This window comes from Bufo bufo, chromosome 3 (assembly GCF_905171765.1).
Source record: "Bufo bufo chromosome 3, aBufBuf1.1, whole genome shotgun sequence".
Taxonomy (NCBI): Eukaryota; Metazoa; Chordata; class Amphibia; order Anura; family Bufonidae; genus Bufo; species Bufo bufo.
Window position 1 is genome coordinate 174,913,477 of NC_053391.1, and position 13,804 is coordinate 174,927,280.

At 41.1% G+C, this 13,804-nt stretch overlaps 1 protein-coding gene across 2 annotated transcripts in view; it reads left to right on the plus strand.

Moving 5' to 3' along the window:
- The window catches only part of CLCN4 (chloride voltage-gated channel 4), an 80,523-nt gene that overhangs the window by 39,872 nt on the left and 26,847 nt on the right, over window positions 1-13,804 (plus strand). For both annotated transcript variants that reach the window (XM_040423766.1, XM_040423765.1), the window contains exons 9-10: window positions 2,873-3,418; window positions 13,341-13,527. In XM_040423766.1, coding sequence (XP_040279700.1) covers window positions 2,873-3,418; window positions 13,341-13,527 — 733 coding nt within the window. The remainder of the gene's footprint in view (window positions 1-2,872; window positions 3,419-13,340; window positions 13,528-13,804) is intronic.

Genomic DNA, 13,804 nt, shown 5'->3' on the forward strand with positions numbered 1-13,804 from the left:
GAGGAGACGAGCCTCCTCATCTCAGAGCGCCTGCACCGAATGACCAGAGGCGCGCGATTTTTGAATTACTGACAGGGCCGGCCGGAGGAGGAGATCCCGGCTGGCCCTGTCAATCAACACGGCGAGGGGGCGGATTGCTGCTGCGGCTACCAGCAAGTAGACGCCCTACTTGCTGGTAGAGCCCTCATTTACATATTATAAAACTTCGTTTTATAAAGAATCGGCCGCATGAAAGTAAGTGAGACTATTATATTCTCCTATATCGCCCTATAAGGAATCTAACTATCCAAAAAAAATAAAATGAGTTTTGTGGGGTGACAGAAACCCTTTAAGTACCGGGACATCATGACGTACCGGTATTTCATGTGTTCCCAAGAGGTTAATTCTGTTTAATAATCTGTGTAATAGTTTATAAGTTTCCCTTGTAATGAAGTGTGTTAGAGACCCATCCCCTATTGTGCTGATAAGACCACATTCCTGAGTGATCTCAGAGACATGTGTGCTGCACACTGAAGGAGGTGCTAACAAGTTTAAACTTTGTGACACACATTCCCTCAGGAGACTCCATTGAAGACTAGGGTGTCTGTTATATGTAATAACGGAGTAGACAGCCATGATTTATAACATGATCGACTGAGTCTCCACCCCATTTAGGCTAGTAATGCTTATTTACTTTTTATTATTCTTTTATGTGATTTGTTTGTGTTATCATATATTTAATCACACTTAGTACATATATTTATTCGCTAAGCCTGCGTAAGCGTATTAATTCTCAAATCTTTAGAATTCACGTTACGTTACAGTTCCACATAAGTTTAAGTTTGTAGTTTAGCAATGTTTTACACTACATGATTCCTTCATCAAGCTGTAAAGAAATCATACCCAGGCTCAAAAGGAACCTTCTTCTTTCAAAAAAAAAAGGGTAGAAAACAATTGTTATCATCTGCAGGCAACAGTTTTATTAACTGAACTGCGCATGTGCCAGCAGTATGCACAGGTCACTTAATGAAGCCGTTGCCAGCAGAAGATGGCGAGGGCGCACACACAAAGGAGACGTGTGCCTGAACAAGATCTGGAGTAGCAGCATAATAGCAGCAGGAGGTGGAAAGAACAAGAGGAGAGGAGGAGCAGAGCTAGGGCATAGCTAGCCTCCAGCATGGATAAGTACATCCACTTTGGCTTTTTTCACCTAATCAGCATATTCATAAAAACCTGTTTTTGGGACAGAGAAGATTGATTTGGACATAAAAGTATATTTACACATGGCTATAGCAGAGCTACAAGTTACAAACAGTCCAGGGTGGTGACAGATTGTCACTTATTATTTCTTGGCCAATCAGGTCATGACACTATGTCATTGCAGATTAATATAAAGTCTCTAGGTCCCCATATCTACAAAACAGTCTTCTAGACCAATGATAAAATCGTGATAGACAAGGATTAAATAATTCAGTTTATCATCTGTTTCGGACTATGATAGAAGAAATACACTTTGTGTAGCAATTTTGTAGGCCTATTCATATCCCATGAAAATTCATGTGTCATGTTGAGATCTCCTCTACTGAATTGTCCTTAGCAGGTGCTTATTCTATTCTGCACCTGCCATAGATACATACTTATTATTTCTAATCTCCTCTGGAGATGTAACTCATTTAGAATCAGTGTTAATAAAATATCACTTACCACCTTTTGTGAAATCATGAATGATTGCTGAGGGTCCTTACTTGATAACCATCTGACAGTCACCTCTGTCTTTTTACCATAGTATGAGATGACCTTTTGAACCTGGAAAAGTAAAATTCATTTATATTCCAGCTACACCTCTTTCATAGACCACTCAGGGTGGGTTCACACTAGCGTTAGGGATTCCGTTATGGCTTTCCGTTATAACATGGTTATAACGGAAAATAACGGAATCCATAAGGACAGATCCATTCTTCTGCCCATAGACTCAAGTAGAATTTCATGTAGAATTATGACGGAATGCAAAACGGAAGCCTTTAAAAAGGCATTCTGTTTGCTTTCCATCCTATGAAGTCTATGGGAAATAAAACGGATCCGTCTGGTTCCCGTTATGCAAGACGGAAAACAAAGTCCTGTTGACAGGACTTTGTTTTCCATCTTGCATAATGGGACCCAGACGGATACGTTAAGCTTTCCCATAGACTTCTATTAGGACGGAAAGCAAACGTAATGCCTTTTAAAGGCTTCCGTTTTGCATTCTGTATGGGCATTCCGTTTCTTTCCGTTATAGCCATATTATAACAGAAAGCCATAATGGAATCCCTAACGCTAGTGTGAACCCACCCTTAAAGGGGTTGTCCGGTTTCAGGAGGAAACTGAACAACACATGTGATCCACCTGCAATGAAGAATAGATCACTCCAGTTCTCTCTGCAGGGCTCTTTGTACCCGGCTGCAGCAGTGACATTGCGTTGACAACATATGACCACTGCATTGAAGAGGCTAGTGATTGTCTGCAGTGGTCGCATGTTGTCGACGTGATATCACTGCTGCAGGAGAACCTGAACGACAGTGCAGGATCTGCTGGGTAAGTAATAAAGTAATAATCTCTTCTTTACTGCAGGTGGATCACATGTGCTGTTCAGTTTCCTCCTGAATACAGGACAACTTAATTGACTTAAGGGCCAACATATCATTACTAACAGGTTTGAATACTTCAGAGAGCATAAATGACATATTTCATGTAGACTGTCAAAATAGAGATAATAGCAGCTCATTTTCCTCTGTTCCTCATGAAATCTAGTTTCTAATTAGAAAACACAAGTAAACGTGTGTCTTATTTCTAAAGTCTCAAGGAGAATCTTTGTTCATATTTGCTCATTATTCAACTTTGCCCTTTTTTTTTGTAGGTCAGTTACTATTTTCCGCTAAAAACCCTGTGGCGTTCCTTTTTTGCTGCTCTTGTGGCTGCATTTACCCTGAGATCAATCAACCCGTTTGGGAACAGTCGTTTGGTTCTCTTTTATGTGGAATACCATACTCCTTGGTACATGGCTGAGCTATTTCCTTTCATTCTCTTGGGTGTTTTTGGAGGACTTTGGGGAACCCTCTTCATTCGCTGCAACATTGCTTGGTGCCGCAGACGCAAGACCACAAGCCTTGGCAAGTACCCAGTACTGGAAGTCATTGTGGTCACAGCAATTACGGCCATTATAGCTTACCCAAACCCATACACCCGAAGAAGCACAAGTGAACTCATCTCGGAGCTCTTCAATGACTGTGGAGCTCTTGAATCTTCTCAACTCTGTGATTACATTAATGATATCAACATGACCAGACCTGTGGATGACATCCCGGATCGACCAGCTGGTCCAGGAGTTTACACTGCCATGTGGCAATTGGCTTTAGCTCTTGTTTTTAAAATTGTTATCACTATTTTCACATTTGGCATGAAGGTAAGTGTACTAGATAAATGTATTAGACTAATGTGCATATGGCCAGGATACTTTATAATATTGTTTACAATAAAGGTCTTCAGTTACTTGGTAAAGTGATTTCCATCAGTTATTGTGAGCCAAAACCAGGTGCGGGTAAAAAACACAGAACAGGTGAATATCTTTCCCTTATACATTATGTCTGTAGAGGCTCCAGGTTTTGGCTCACAATCACTGATGGAAATCACTGACCAAAACACTGACTTGTGAACTGGGCCTCACTGGTTACTGCACAAATACAGCAGTTTTATATGGAAGACAAAAAGCTGTTTTGCTCATTAGCACTTTGTGAACATTAAAGGGGTTCTCCGGGAATTAAGAAAATGAAAATACGTAAATATTACTTTATTTAAGGCTACTTTCACACTAACGCTTTAGTTTTCCGGTATTGAGATCCGGAAAAAAACCGCTTCAGTTTTGTCCCCATCCCCATTCATTGTCAATGGAGACTGAACAGAACGTAAAGCTCCAAAATGCATTTTATTTTGTTTAGTTGCGTTCCCATACCGGAGAGCAAACCGCAACATGTTGTAGTTTGCTTTCTGTCCTGGGATGCGAAGAAAGATGGATCCGGCATGACCCCCAATGCAAGTCAATGGGGATAGATCAGTTTTCTCTGCCACAATCTGCCACAATAGAAAAAGGATCCGTCCTCCATTGACTTTCAATGGAGTTCATGACGGATCCGTCTTGGCAATGTTAAAGATAATACAACCGGATCTGTTCATAACGGATGCAGATGGTAGTATTATCAGTAACGGAAGCGTTTTTGCTGAACCCTACCGGATCCAGTAAAAACACTAGTGTGAAAGTAGCTTTATAAATACATTCCCAAATACCTTTCATTAGTTATAATGGCTTGTTTTGTCTAGAGAGCAATCATTAGGAGAAACAAAATGGCCGCTGTCCTATTGTTGCTCACAAAACCTGTCCTGATCACACAGGAGGACAAGTTACTTCATAACACTGAGGTAACGAGCTGCCTCATCCTCCTCTCTGCTCTACTTGTCAGGGATTATAATCCTGAATACAGTTTAATATGATATTTAGCTGAATCTTTGTGGGAATTTAGTTCATGAGCAGACATGAAGTACAGAGAGGACAGACAGGACAGACTGTGGTAATGGAGACTGCATACAAGTGCTGCTGCTCATTAGCCACATCTGCTCATGAAGTTAATTCCAACAGAGATTCAGATAAAGATCTTATCATACATTCCTGATCAAAAGTTTAAGACCACTTGAAAAATGGCAAAAAATCATATTTAGCATGGCTGGATCTTAACAAGGTTCCAAGTAGAGCTTCAACATGCAACAAGAAGAAATGGGAGTGAGACCAAAAAAAATTTGAGCATTCAATTTAATGAAAACAATGAATAAACTGAAACAGGCTGTTTTTCAGCTGATCAAAATTTTAGGACCACATGCCTTTAAAAGGCCAAATCTGTGCAAAGATGTGGATTCATTGTCATTTTCTGTCAGGTAGTCACACGTTGTGATGGCAAAGGCAAAAAAACTCTCCCTTTTTGAACGTGGTCGGGTTGTTGAACTGCATAAGCAGGGTCTCTCACAGCGCGCCATCGATGCTGAGGTGGGACACAGTAAGACAGTCATTTGGAATTTCTTAAATTCTTAAATGATTCTGAGGGTTACAAAAAAGTCAAATGGAAGACCCGAAAAAATTTCATCAGCACTGAGCCGGAGGATCCAATTGGCTGTCCGTCAAGACACTGGACGATCCTCGACCCAAATTAAGGCTTACTGGTGCTGACTACAGCCCCATAACCATCAGACGGCATCTGAGACTGAAGGGCTTCAAAAACAAAAAAGTCTTCAAAGACCTCGTCTCCTTGAACGCCACAGAACTGCTCGTTTGGACTTTGCAAGAGAGCACCAAACATGGGACATTCAAAGGTGGAAGAAAGTTTTATTCTCTGATGAGAAAAAATGTAACCTTGATGGTCCTGATGGTTTCCAACGTTACTGGCATGACAAGCAGATCCCACCTGAGATGTTTTCTACGCGCCACAGTGGACGGGGCGCCATAATGGTCTGGGGTGCTTTTTCCTTCAGTGGAACAACGGAGCTTCAGGAAGTGCAGGGGTGTCAAACGGCCGCTGGCTATGTCCAGATGTTGCAGAGAGCATTCCTCATGACTGAGGGCCCTCGTCTGTGTGGTAACGACTGGGTTTTTCAACAGGACAACGCTACAGTACACAATGCCCGCAGGACAAGGGACTTCTTCCAGGAGAATAACATCACTCTTTTGGCCCATCCTGCGTGTTCCCCTGATCTAAATCCAATTGAGAACCTTTCGGGATGGATGGCAAGGGAAGTTTACAAAAATGGACAACAGTTCCAGACAGTAGTTGGCCTTCGTGCGGCCGTCTTCACCACTTGGAGAAATGTTCCCACTCACCTCATGGAAATGCTTGCATCAAGCATGCCGAAATAAATTTTTGAATTGATAAAGAATAACGGTGGAGCTACTCATTACTGAGTTCATGTTTGGAAGTTGGATTTCTGTTTTTGGGGGGTTTCGTGTTTTTTTGGAGGTGTGGTCCTAAACTTTCAGTTTATTCGTTGTTTTCATTAAATTGAATGCTCAAAAAATGTTTTGTCTCACTCCCATTTCTTCTTGTTGCATTTTGAAGCTCTACTTGAAACCTTGTTAAGATCCAGCCATGCTAGATATAATTCTTTGCCATTTTTCAAGTGGTTTTAAACTTTTGATCAGGACTGTATGTATTCAGGATCAAAATCCCTGACAGGCAGAGCAGAGAGGAGGATGAGGCAGCTCTTTAGCTTAGTGTTGTGAAGTAACTTTTCCTCCTGTGTGATTAGGACAGGTTTTGTGTGTACTTATAGGACAGCGGTCATTTTGTTTCTCCTAATCATTGCTCCACAGACAAAATGAGCCATTATACCTAATGAAAGGTATTTGGGAATATATTTATAATGAAGTAATATTTAGGAATTTTCATTTTCTTAATTCCCGGAGAACCCCTTTAATGGCTGCCTTGGAGAATTAATATACAAAAGTCTCCTGGTTAGAGTCTTCAGATCTCACCATCGTAAAAATCTCATTGCAATGAAAAATACATTAAGCTCTAGATATATACTCAGGCAAAATCAATTCGTAGTACAAGCTGAAATGTATATTATATATTATTAGAAATAATCATTATGAATTTCCAAAGCACATAACATGAACAAAGTTGTGTCTCAACTGGTGAGGGTGCTGCCACATGTTTAGGTTTTTGATGTAGTTTTTGAAGCCAAAACCAGGTGTGGATTGAAAAAAGTGGAGATGTAGTATTTTCCCCTAATACTTTCTCTCGTGTTATTATGATCCTGATTTTGGCTTCAAAACTGCATCAAAAAGCCTGGAAATGTGGCAGCATCCTGAGGTGGATTCTCTAAGCCCCTTGTCCAGAATAGCAGGTGCATAGCTGCCTACTCTCCCGATTTTGCCGGGACTGTCCCTGATTTTCAGAGACAGTCCCGGCAAATTCGTTCTGCCTCGGGCTGGAAAATGGGTGGGGCAAATGCAAACCCTGCCCACAAATTGGTCTTATATGCCCCGATTTTACAACTCAAATGTTGGTAAGTATGCAGATGTTGAGAATCACAGAAAGGTGGCACTGGTGTAGCAGAGCAAAAAGACTGATGTAGAACTGCGAAGAACTGGTGTGGCAGAATATAGAACAGAACACTCCAATAAATGCATAACGTGTAAAATATAAGAGTGAAACTGGATCGCACATCCTAATACTATGCTTTTATCTAATAACTGCTTCTCAGCATGATTTAACATCGCTTCTCAGTGCAATTTGTCGTATACCTACCCCTAAAGTTGCCTCTTTGAATGGGAGCCTACTCTAAATTTGGCGCAGCGCTGCGCAGCGACCACCGTAGCCGCAGATCCGCACCAGCAGGCAGCGGGACCCAGCAGTCAAACAGCGCCCCCGCTGTCTGGCAAAGCCACCCTGGCACTGGGCCCCACCAACCCACCAGCACAGCACCAAAGCAACAATGGCCGCCACACAGCACTCCACCATATGAACAGGTGTGAAACTCACCTAATCACATACTCTCAGGAACTCAAACTGAGAGGAGGTAGGAATTTATACACCCTTAAGCCTCATGCAGACATCCTTGGAACACGGTCCATGAGATACCGGACTGGCATCCTGCTTATAGTGCAGGAGCGCACGGCGTCATTGGTTGCTATGACGACGTGCGCTTTGTGCCACCGCTGCATTACAGTAATACACCCGTATGATCTATACGAGTGTATTACTGTACAGCAGCGGCGGCACGAAGCGCGCAGCGTCATAGCAACCAATGACGCCGTGCACTCCTGCACTATAAGCAGGATGCCAGTCCGGTATCTCATGGACCGTGTTCCAAGGATGTCTGCATGAGGCTTTATGTAGACTCCTGCTAATTAAAAACACCTGGGCCGAATAGGGAGGAGTGCTGATTCCAGAGGGGGAAAAAGAATAGATTCTACAAAACATGTAAAATATAAGAGTGAAACTGGATCACACATTCTCAATACTATGCTTTTTTCTCAGCATAATTAACATCATTTCTCAGCGCAATTTATCGTATACCTACCACAATGTTGCATGCTGTACATGAGGCATTAGTATGCAATTTGATCAAAAATGCATAGGCCCACTCACCGCGACAAGTTTGCCTCTCCAATAAATGCAATCTGACTAATAGCCTCGACTCAATAATCAGAGAATATTGTATAAAATACATTTAAAATATTTTATTGAGACATCATAATACAAAGTATAAAATGGTGAAAAGCCCAGGGGGGAACACAATGTAAAAAAACCCACTCTGTAACCCTGCAGAACAGAGACTTGCACAGGTGTATCAACCAGTCTTAGTACACATGGGAATTAGTATATATAAATAAATACACAGCAGTCCCTACATAAAACCTGAGGGGTATATCGATCAACACACCCCTAAATAAATAATATACAATGTGTGGAGTAAACAAAAAAGATCTTATATAGTAATAATGCGAGCTATATAAAAGATATCCCCAAATAGCAACCCAGAATTATATAGTCACTGGGTTGTATATACTGTATACCTCTGTAAATAATATCTAAAGCTAACTATAAATATAAACTCCACAACAAGTATAAAATATAGGGAGAAGTCAAGATAATAAAGTAGTCAAATACACATGTTAATACGTGGCCTGGTCCACCTGGCACTGCTGCTACGTCCATGCGCGTTTCGCCACCCCACTGGCTTTGTCGGGAGGCAAAGGTAAGTGCAAAAGTAGGGGTATAAATACTAAAAAGGCACCTGAGTTAAATACAGGTCACATTCCCTGCATGATTAGGCCGCCGACATCACAATAGCGCGCCAAGTCGTCCCCATGTGACCGATGCCAAGCGTGCCCACGCATCAACGCGCGCATCTAACATTTGGATATCGCGCGGTGATACGCCAGACAACTCTCACGGCCATCACCCTGGAGACGAATGAAGCAGGGCACCATGCGATGCCTCCTCCCAGCGCATGCGCAGAGCGTGTCCAAACTCAGGAACATAACCTACACTAAAGAAAGAGGAATAGCGGGACCTGCCAGGTATCACAATGGAAAAAGGACTCTAGAATGCAAAATATATTATGCTCAGCACTACTACAAACCAATTAACCAACGCACAAACAGAAAAATAAACAAAGTGAAAGTAAAGAAAATAAAGACAACAATTCATATATGTGAACATGATTACAGACAATTCATTCAATTAGAAAACGCAATCTGAATGTGCAAAAGTTAATTTCAAAATATTTGTACCATAATTATGTACACGATTACTCAATGATGAAAAGAATATCATATAAAAAATACTACATGATACAATTCAACATAATACAGTGAATAATGAATAAAAAATAATCCATAACTTGATATTAAAGTGACTAGCACAGAACTTGAAACAAGATGTTTCTTCTTCAATCCGATCTCAACTTGATCTATTTCTAAGGGTCCATAATATATTCCCAAAGGTTATCCTCCTAAATACTATAATAGAATTATTGATCAAGAAAAAAGAAAAAAATTATTAAGAAATAAAATAACAACCCCTTTATACCCCAATCATTACAAGAGCGCTATATTCAAAGAAAGGACCTAAAACTCACAACATCATTCAAACTCTGGGGAATCTCAGTTTTCAAAATTGTGGCAGAATATACAGGTAGGCCAGATGCAGTATAGTTGAAAAAGAATGCGGTGCAGCCAAATTTATGCAGCGATGTAGCAGAGCCAGAGTAACAGAGCTGAACTGATGCAGATAGACTGGAGTAGTGAAAACGAACTGAAGTACCAGAGCTGGAGCAGTAAAGCTGATTTTGATGAACTTGGTATAGAAGAGCATATGTAGTGCACCAAAACCTGATGCAGCAAAGTTTATGTAGTGTGGCTCAACTTGGTATAGCAGGCTGATGTAGTAGACTTGAACTTGATGTAGAAGAGTAGAAGTAGTGTAGCTGACCATGGTATAGATGAATTGATGGAGTGGAGCTGAACTTTGTATAGCTGAGCTAACGTAGTGAGGCTGAACTTGATATAGCAGGACTGATGTGGTAGCATTGCTTGATACAGCAGAGTTGATGTAATGTGTGAGGAGTAAACAAGACGAGGGAAGAGGAATAGGTCTTTTTGGGGAGGTATAGGGAGATTAGGGAAAAGATGCGTGAAGGAGACAGGTTGTGGGTAGCCTTGTATGTCATTGTCAGTACTTTGAAACTGTTTCGCTGGGCAGTAAATAGCTAGTAAAGGGATTGGCATAGTAAAGGAATTGGCAAAGTAAAGGGATTGGCCAAGAAGAGGCAGTAGAGGAAAGAAGGAAGATGTGAAATAACTGTGCAACAGAGTTGAGGTCATATTGGAGGGGTGCAACAGGCCACATTGAACATTGTGGCAGTAGTCTAGGTGGGATATGATAAGGGCATGTACAAGCATTTTGGTTGACTCAAGGATAAGGAAAGAGCAGATTCAAGAAATGTTTTTGAGGTGAGGGCTTCAGGTCATAAGGGCTTGGATTTGTAGTCTAAGGGACCAGGCAGAATCATATGTGGGGGAAGTGTGGAGATAATAACTATGATAGATGTGCTATTGTTATTAATATCAACAATTAAAGGACTTTTATGGTTACTTCAAGTTATCCCCTATTCACAGGATAGGGATAACTATTAGATAGGTGTGGGTCCTACCACTGGGAACCCCACAATCACTTGAACAGGAGCCCCCCCCCCCCTGAAATAAACGGAGCAGGTGGTCTGAAATGCGCACGGCTACTCCATTCATTTCTATGGGAGTTCTGGACATGGCCGAGTGCTGTACTGGGTATAGGTATAACCCTTTAAAGGGATTGAATATGAGGTTTTTAAACCCTAAATAAAAGTGTTAGTGGAAGAGATCAGGGGCAAATGCAATATTATATCAACAGTGTGACCCACCGTGTATCACAATCACCAAAAATAATCCGCTCAGCCCTGATGTTACTTAGTAAATTCTTAGTTAAAGCGATCAGTTATTTACCCAGTTTTTCTCATCAGGAACACGTCCTCCTTTATGTCGCCAGCAGACTTTTTGCAGGTGTCTTTCCTGTTTCATGAATATTTACAAGCTGTTTTAGTAAGAGAGACCACCAAGAGTCTCTGGTCTAGAAGGTCGCCTAGGAGCACTTCTCTAAATATTTAAAGAACCTACAGTAATTATACAAAAAATCCATGGTACAGTAAGCCTTTCACTAGAAGACGTTTTGTTCATAATTTGTCCTGCCCAGTGGTCAGCAGTCTGTTTTACAGAGAACAAGCTGAGTTTTATCTTTACGCATCTTGGGGCTGCTAGGGTGTATTAGCATTTTTTTCCATTTTTTTTTTACAATATTATGGTAACATCTTTTGCAACACTACATAATGTTGAAAGCAATGAAAGTATTTTTATGAGTTAAAAAATAAAACTAAATGGTATGGAAGGTGTTAAAATAATAAAACAATTTATGCTTACTAATTCAAACCCCCCATTCCAGCCCCACAACTTTGACCCTCCATGCCGCTGCCGCCATGACACAATGTTCTTGATCGAAGCAGTGATGCTCCCCATATTCTGCATGTGACCCCTACAGCCAATCATTGGCCTCAAGTGTTATTTTGCACAAAACCACTGAGACTACAGATTGGCTGAAGTCAGGGGTGGTATATGAGCATGTTATCGTCATGTACCATAAATAGATTCTGACCAGATGTGGACAACTCCATTAAAGGGGACGTAAACCTTCTGTGAAATCGGGATCATGCTGCAGCTTCTGCGCCTTCAGGTTTCATCTGCTCTGCTTGGCTTTTCCAACGTGCGGACTACATATCCCATACACTGTTTTGTGGATCCATACTCCACATGCTTGAAAAACAGAGCAGAACAGATGAAACCTGGAGGTTGTAGTGTTTGGAGTGCCAGTTAATGGTAAATTAACAACCACCAATATATCTTTAAAAGGGGATTTATTAACGGTACGTTGAATTAGCCACACACATGCACACATAGCCCATACATTGCCCATGCTGGAACACCTCCAGAATGCTTTCTTAGCCAATTAGCACCGTTTCTTTACAGCTTCAGAAAATGATGTAGAGGTCTTTACCTTCTCATAGATGGCATACTTTAGTCCAGAGCTGTAGTTCTTGTAGAGATCAAACAGACTTGTAAAACAGCTTACAGAAGGAAGGGAACCCAGGGGGTAAGGCCTCTTTCACACTTCCGTTTTTGTGTTTTTCGTTTTGTGGGGCCGTTTTTTGCGTTCCGTATACGGAAACATTCATTTCAATGGTTCCGCCAAAAAAACGGAATGTAATCCGTATGCATTCCGTTTCCGTATTTCCGTTTTTTCGTTCCGTTGAAAGATAGAACATATCCTATTATTACCCGCAAATCACGTTCCGTGGCACAATTAAAGTCAATGGGTCCTCAGAAAAAAAAACTGAACACATACGGAAATGCATTTGTATGTCTTCCGTATCCGTTCCATTTTTGCGGAACCATCTATTGAAAATGTTTGCCCAGCCCAATTTTTTCTATGTAATTACTGTATACTGTATATGCAATATGGAAAAACGGAACGGAAGCGGAAACACAACGGAAACAAAAAAACGGAACAACGGATCCGTGAAAAACGGACTGCAAAACATTGAAATAGCCATACGGTAGTGTGAAAGAGGCCTAAGGCCGACATCCTTTATTATATTATCCTCAAGGGATGATGGCTCTTGATGCCGGAGGTTAGCCATCACAGGTTAATGTTTGATAATTCAATTTTTTTTTCTGAAAATAGATAGGTATGGCAGATAGATAGATAGATATATAGATATAGTAGCCAGTTAGGCCTCTCTGGACAGTGTTGGATTTGGTTTTTTGGGCTCACCAGTGGAAATGTTTGAGGACCCACCCTCCATCTATACAGAACATGTGTATATCAAGTTTTAATTGCACCATAAACCTTGTTGTTATCATTATCAGTAAGGTCTTATCTTGTTATTTTCCTAAGGAAGCTCCAATGGGTCTTTGGAACCCATTATTATTTCAGGGCCTGAGCCACTCTTCTCTGTGACTGTAGGGGCCCAGTCCAATACTGACTGAGATCAACCTTTTTATTGGCATGGCTATAGAGATCCTACAGGCATGAACATGCAACAACCAACAAGTTGGCACCAGTATCAAATTACAGTACTTGGTTGCATTGACTCTCTTGTTTCTGGAAATAATCCATCCTTATTTTGCATGATGTACTATTTTGAAGTGTTTTATTCATCCACGCAACTGATATTCTTTATTTGTGCAGATCCCATCTGGTCTATTTATTCCAAGCATAGCAGTGGGAGCTATAGCTGGTCGCATAGTCGGTGTTGGAGTTGAGCAGCTTGCCTACCACCACCATGACTGGATCATCTTTAGGAACTGGTGCAGACCAGGAGCAGATTGTGTCACTCCAGGCCTCTATGCTATGGTGGGAGCTGCAGCTTGCCTAGGTACAGACCTGTAAAGTTTTACTGCATCATTTTCATGTCTACCTTAAAGATCATTCAGTTGACTGGAAATTGATCTAACATTTTTGAAAAAACTCAGATTCTTTTGGGTTGAATTTTTCCAGAGAGAGAGATAAAGCGAGAGAGTAATTGTATTATAATTGGAAGCACTGTTTAATGGATCAGGGCATGGTTGGTTTTATGTCAGATTTTACAGAATCCATATGTCTTCTGCAGCCTTCTTGTATGCTCACACATTGCAGGCTGCTCAGTTCTGTTC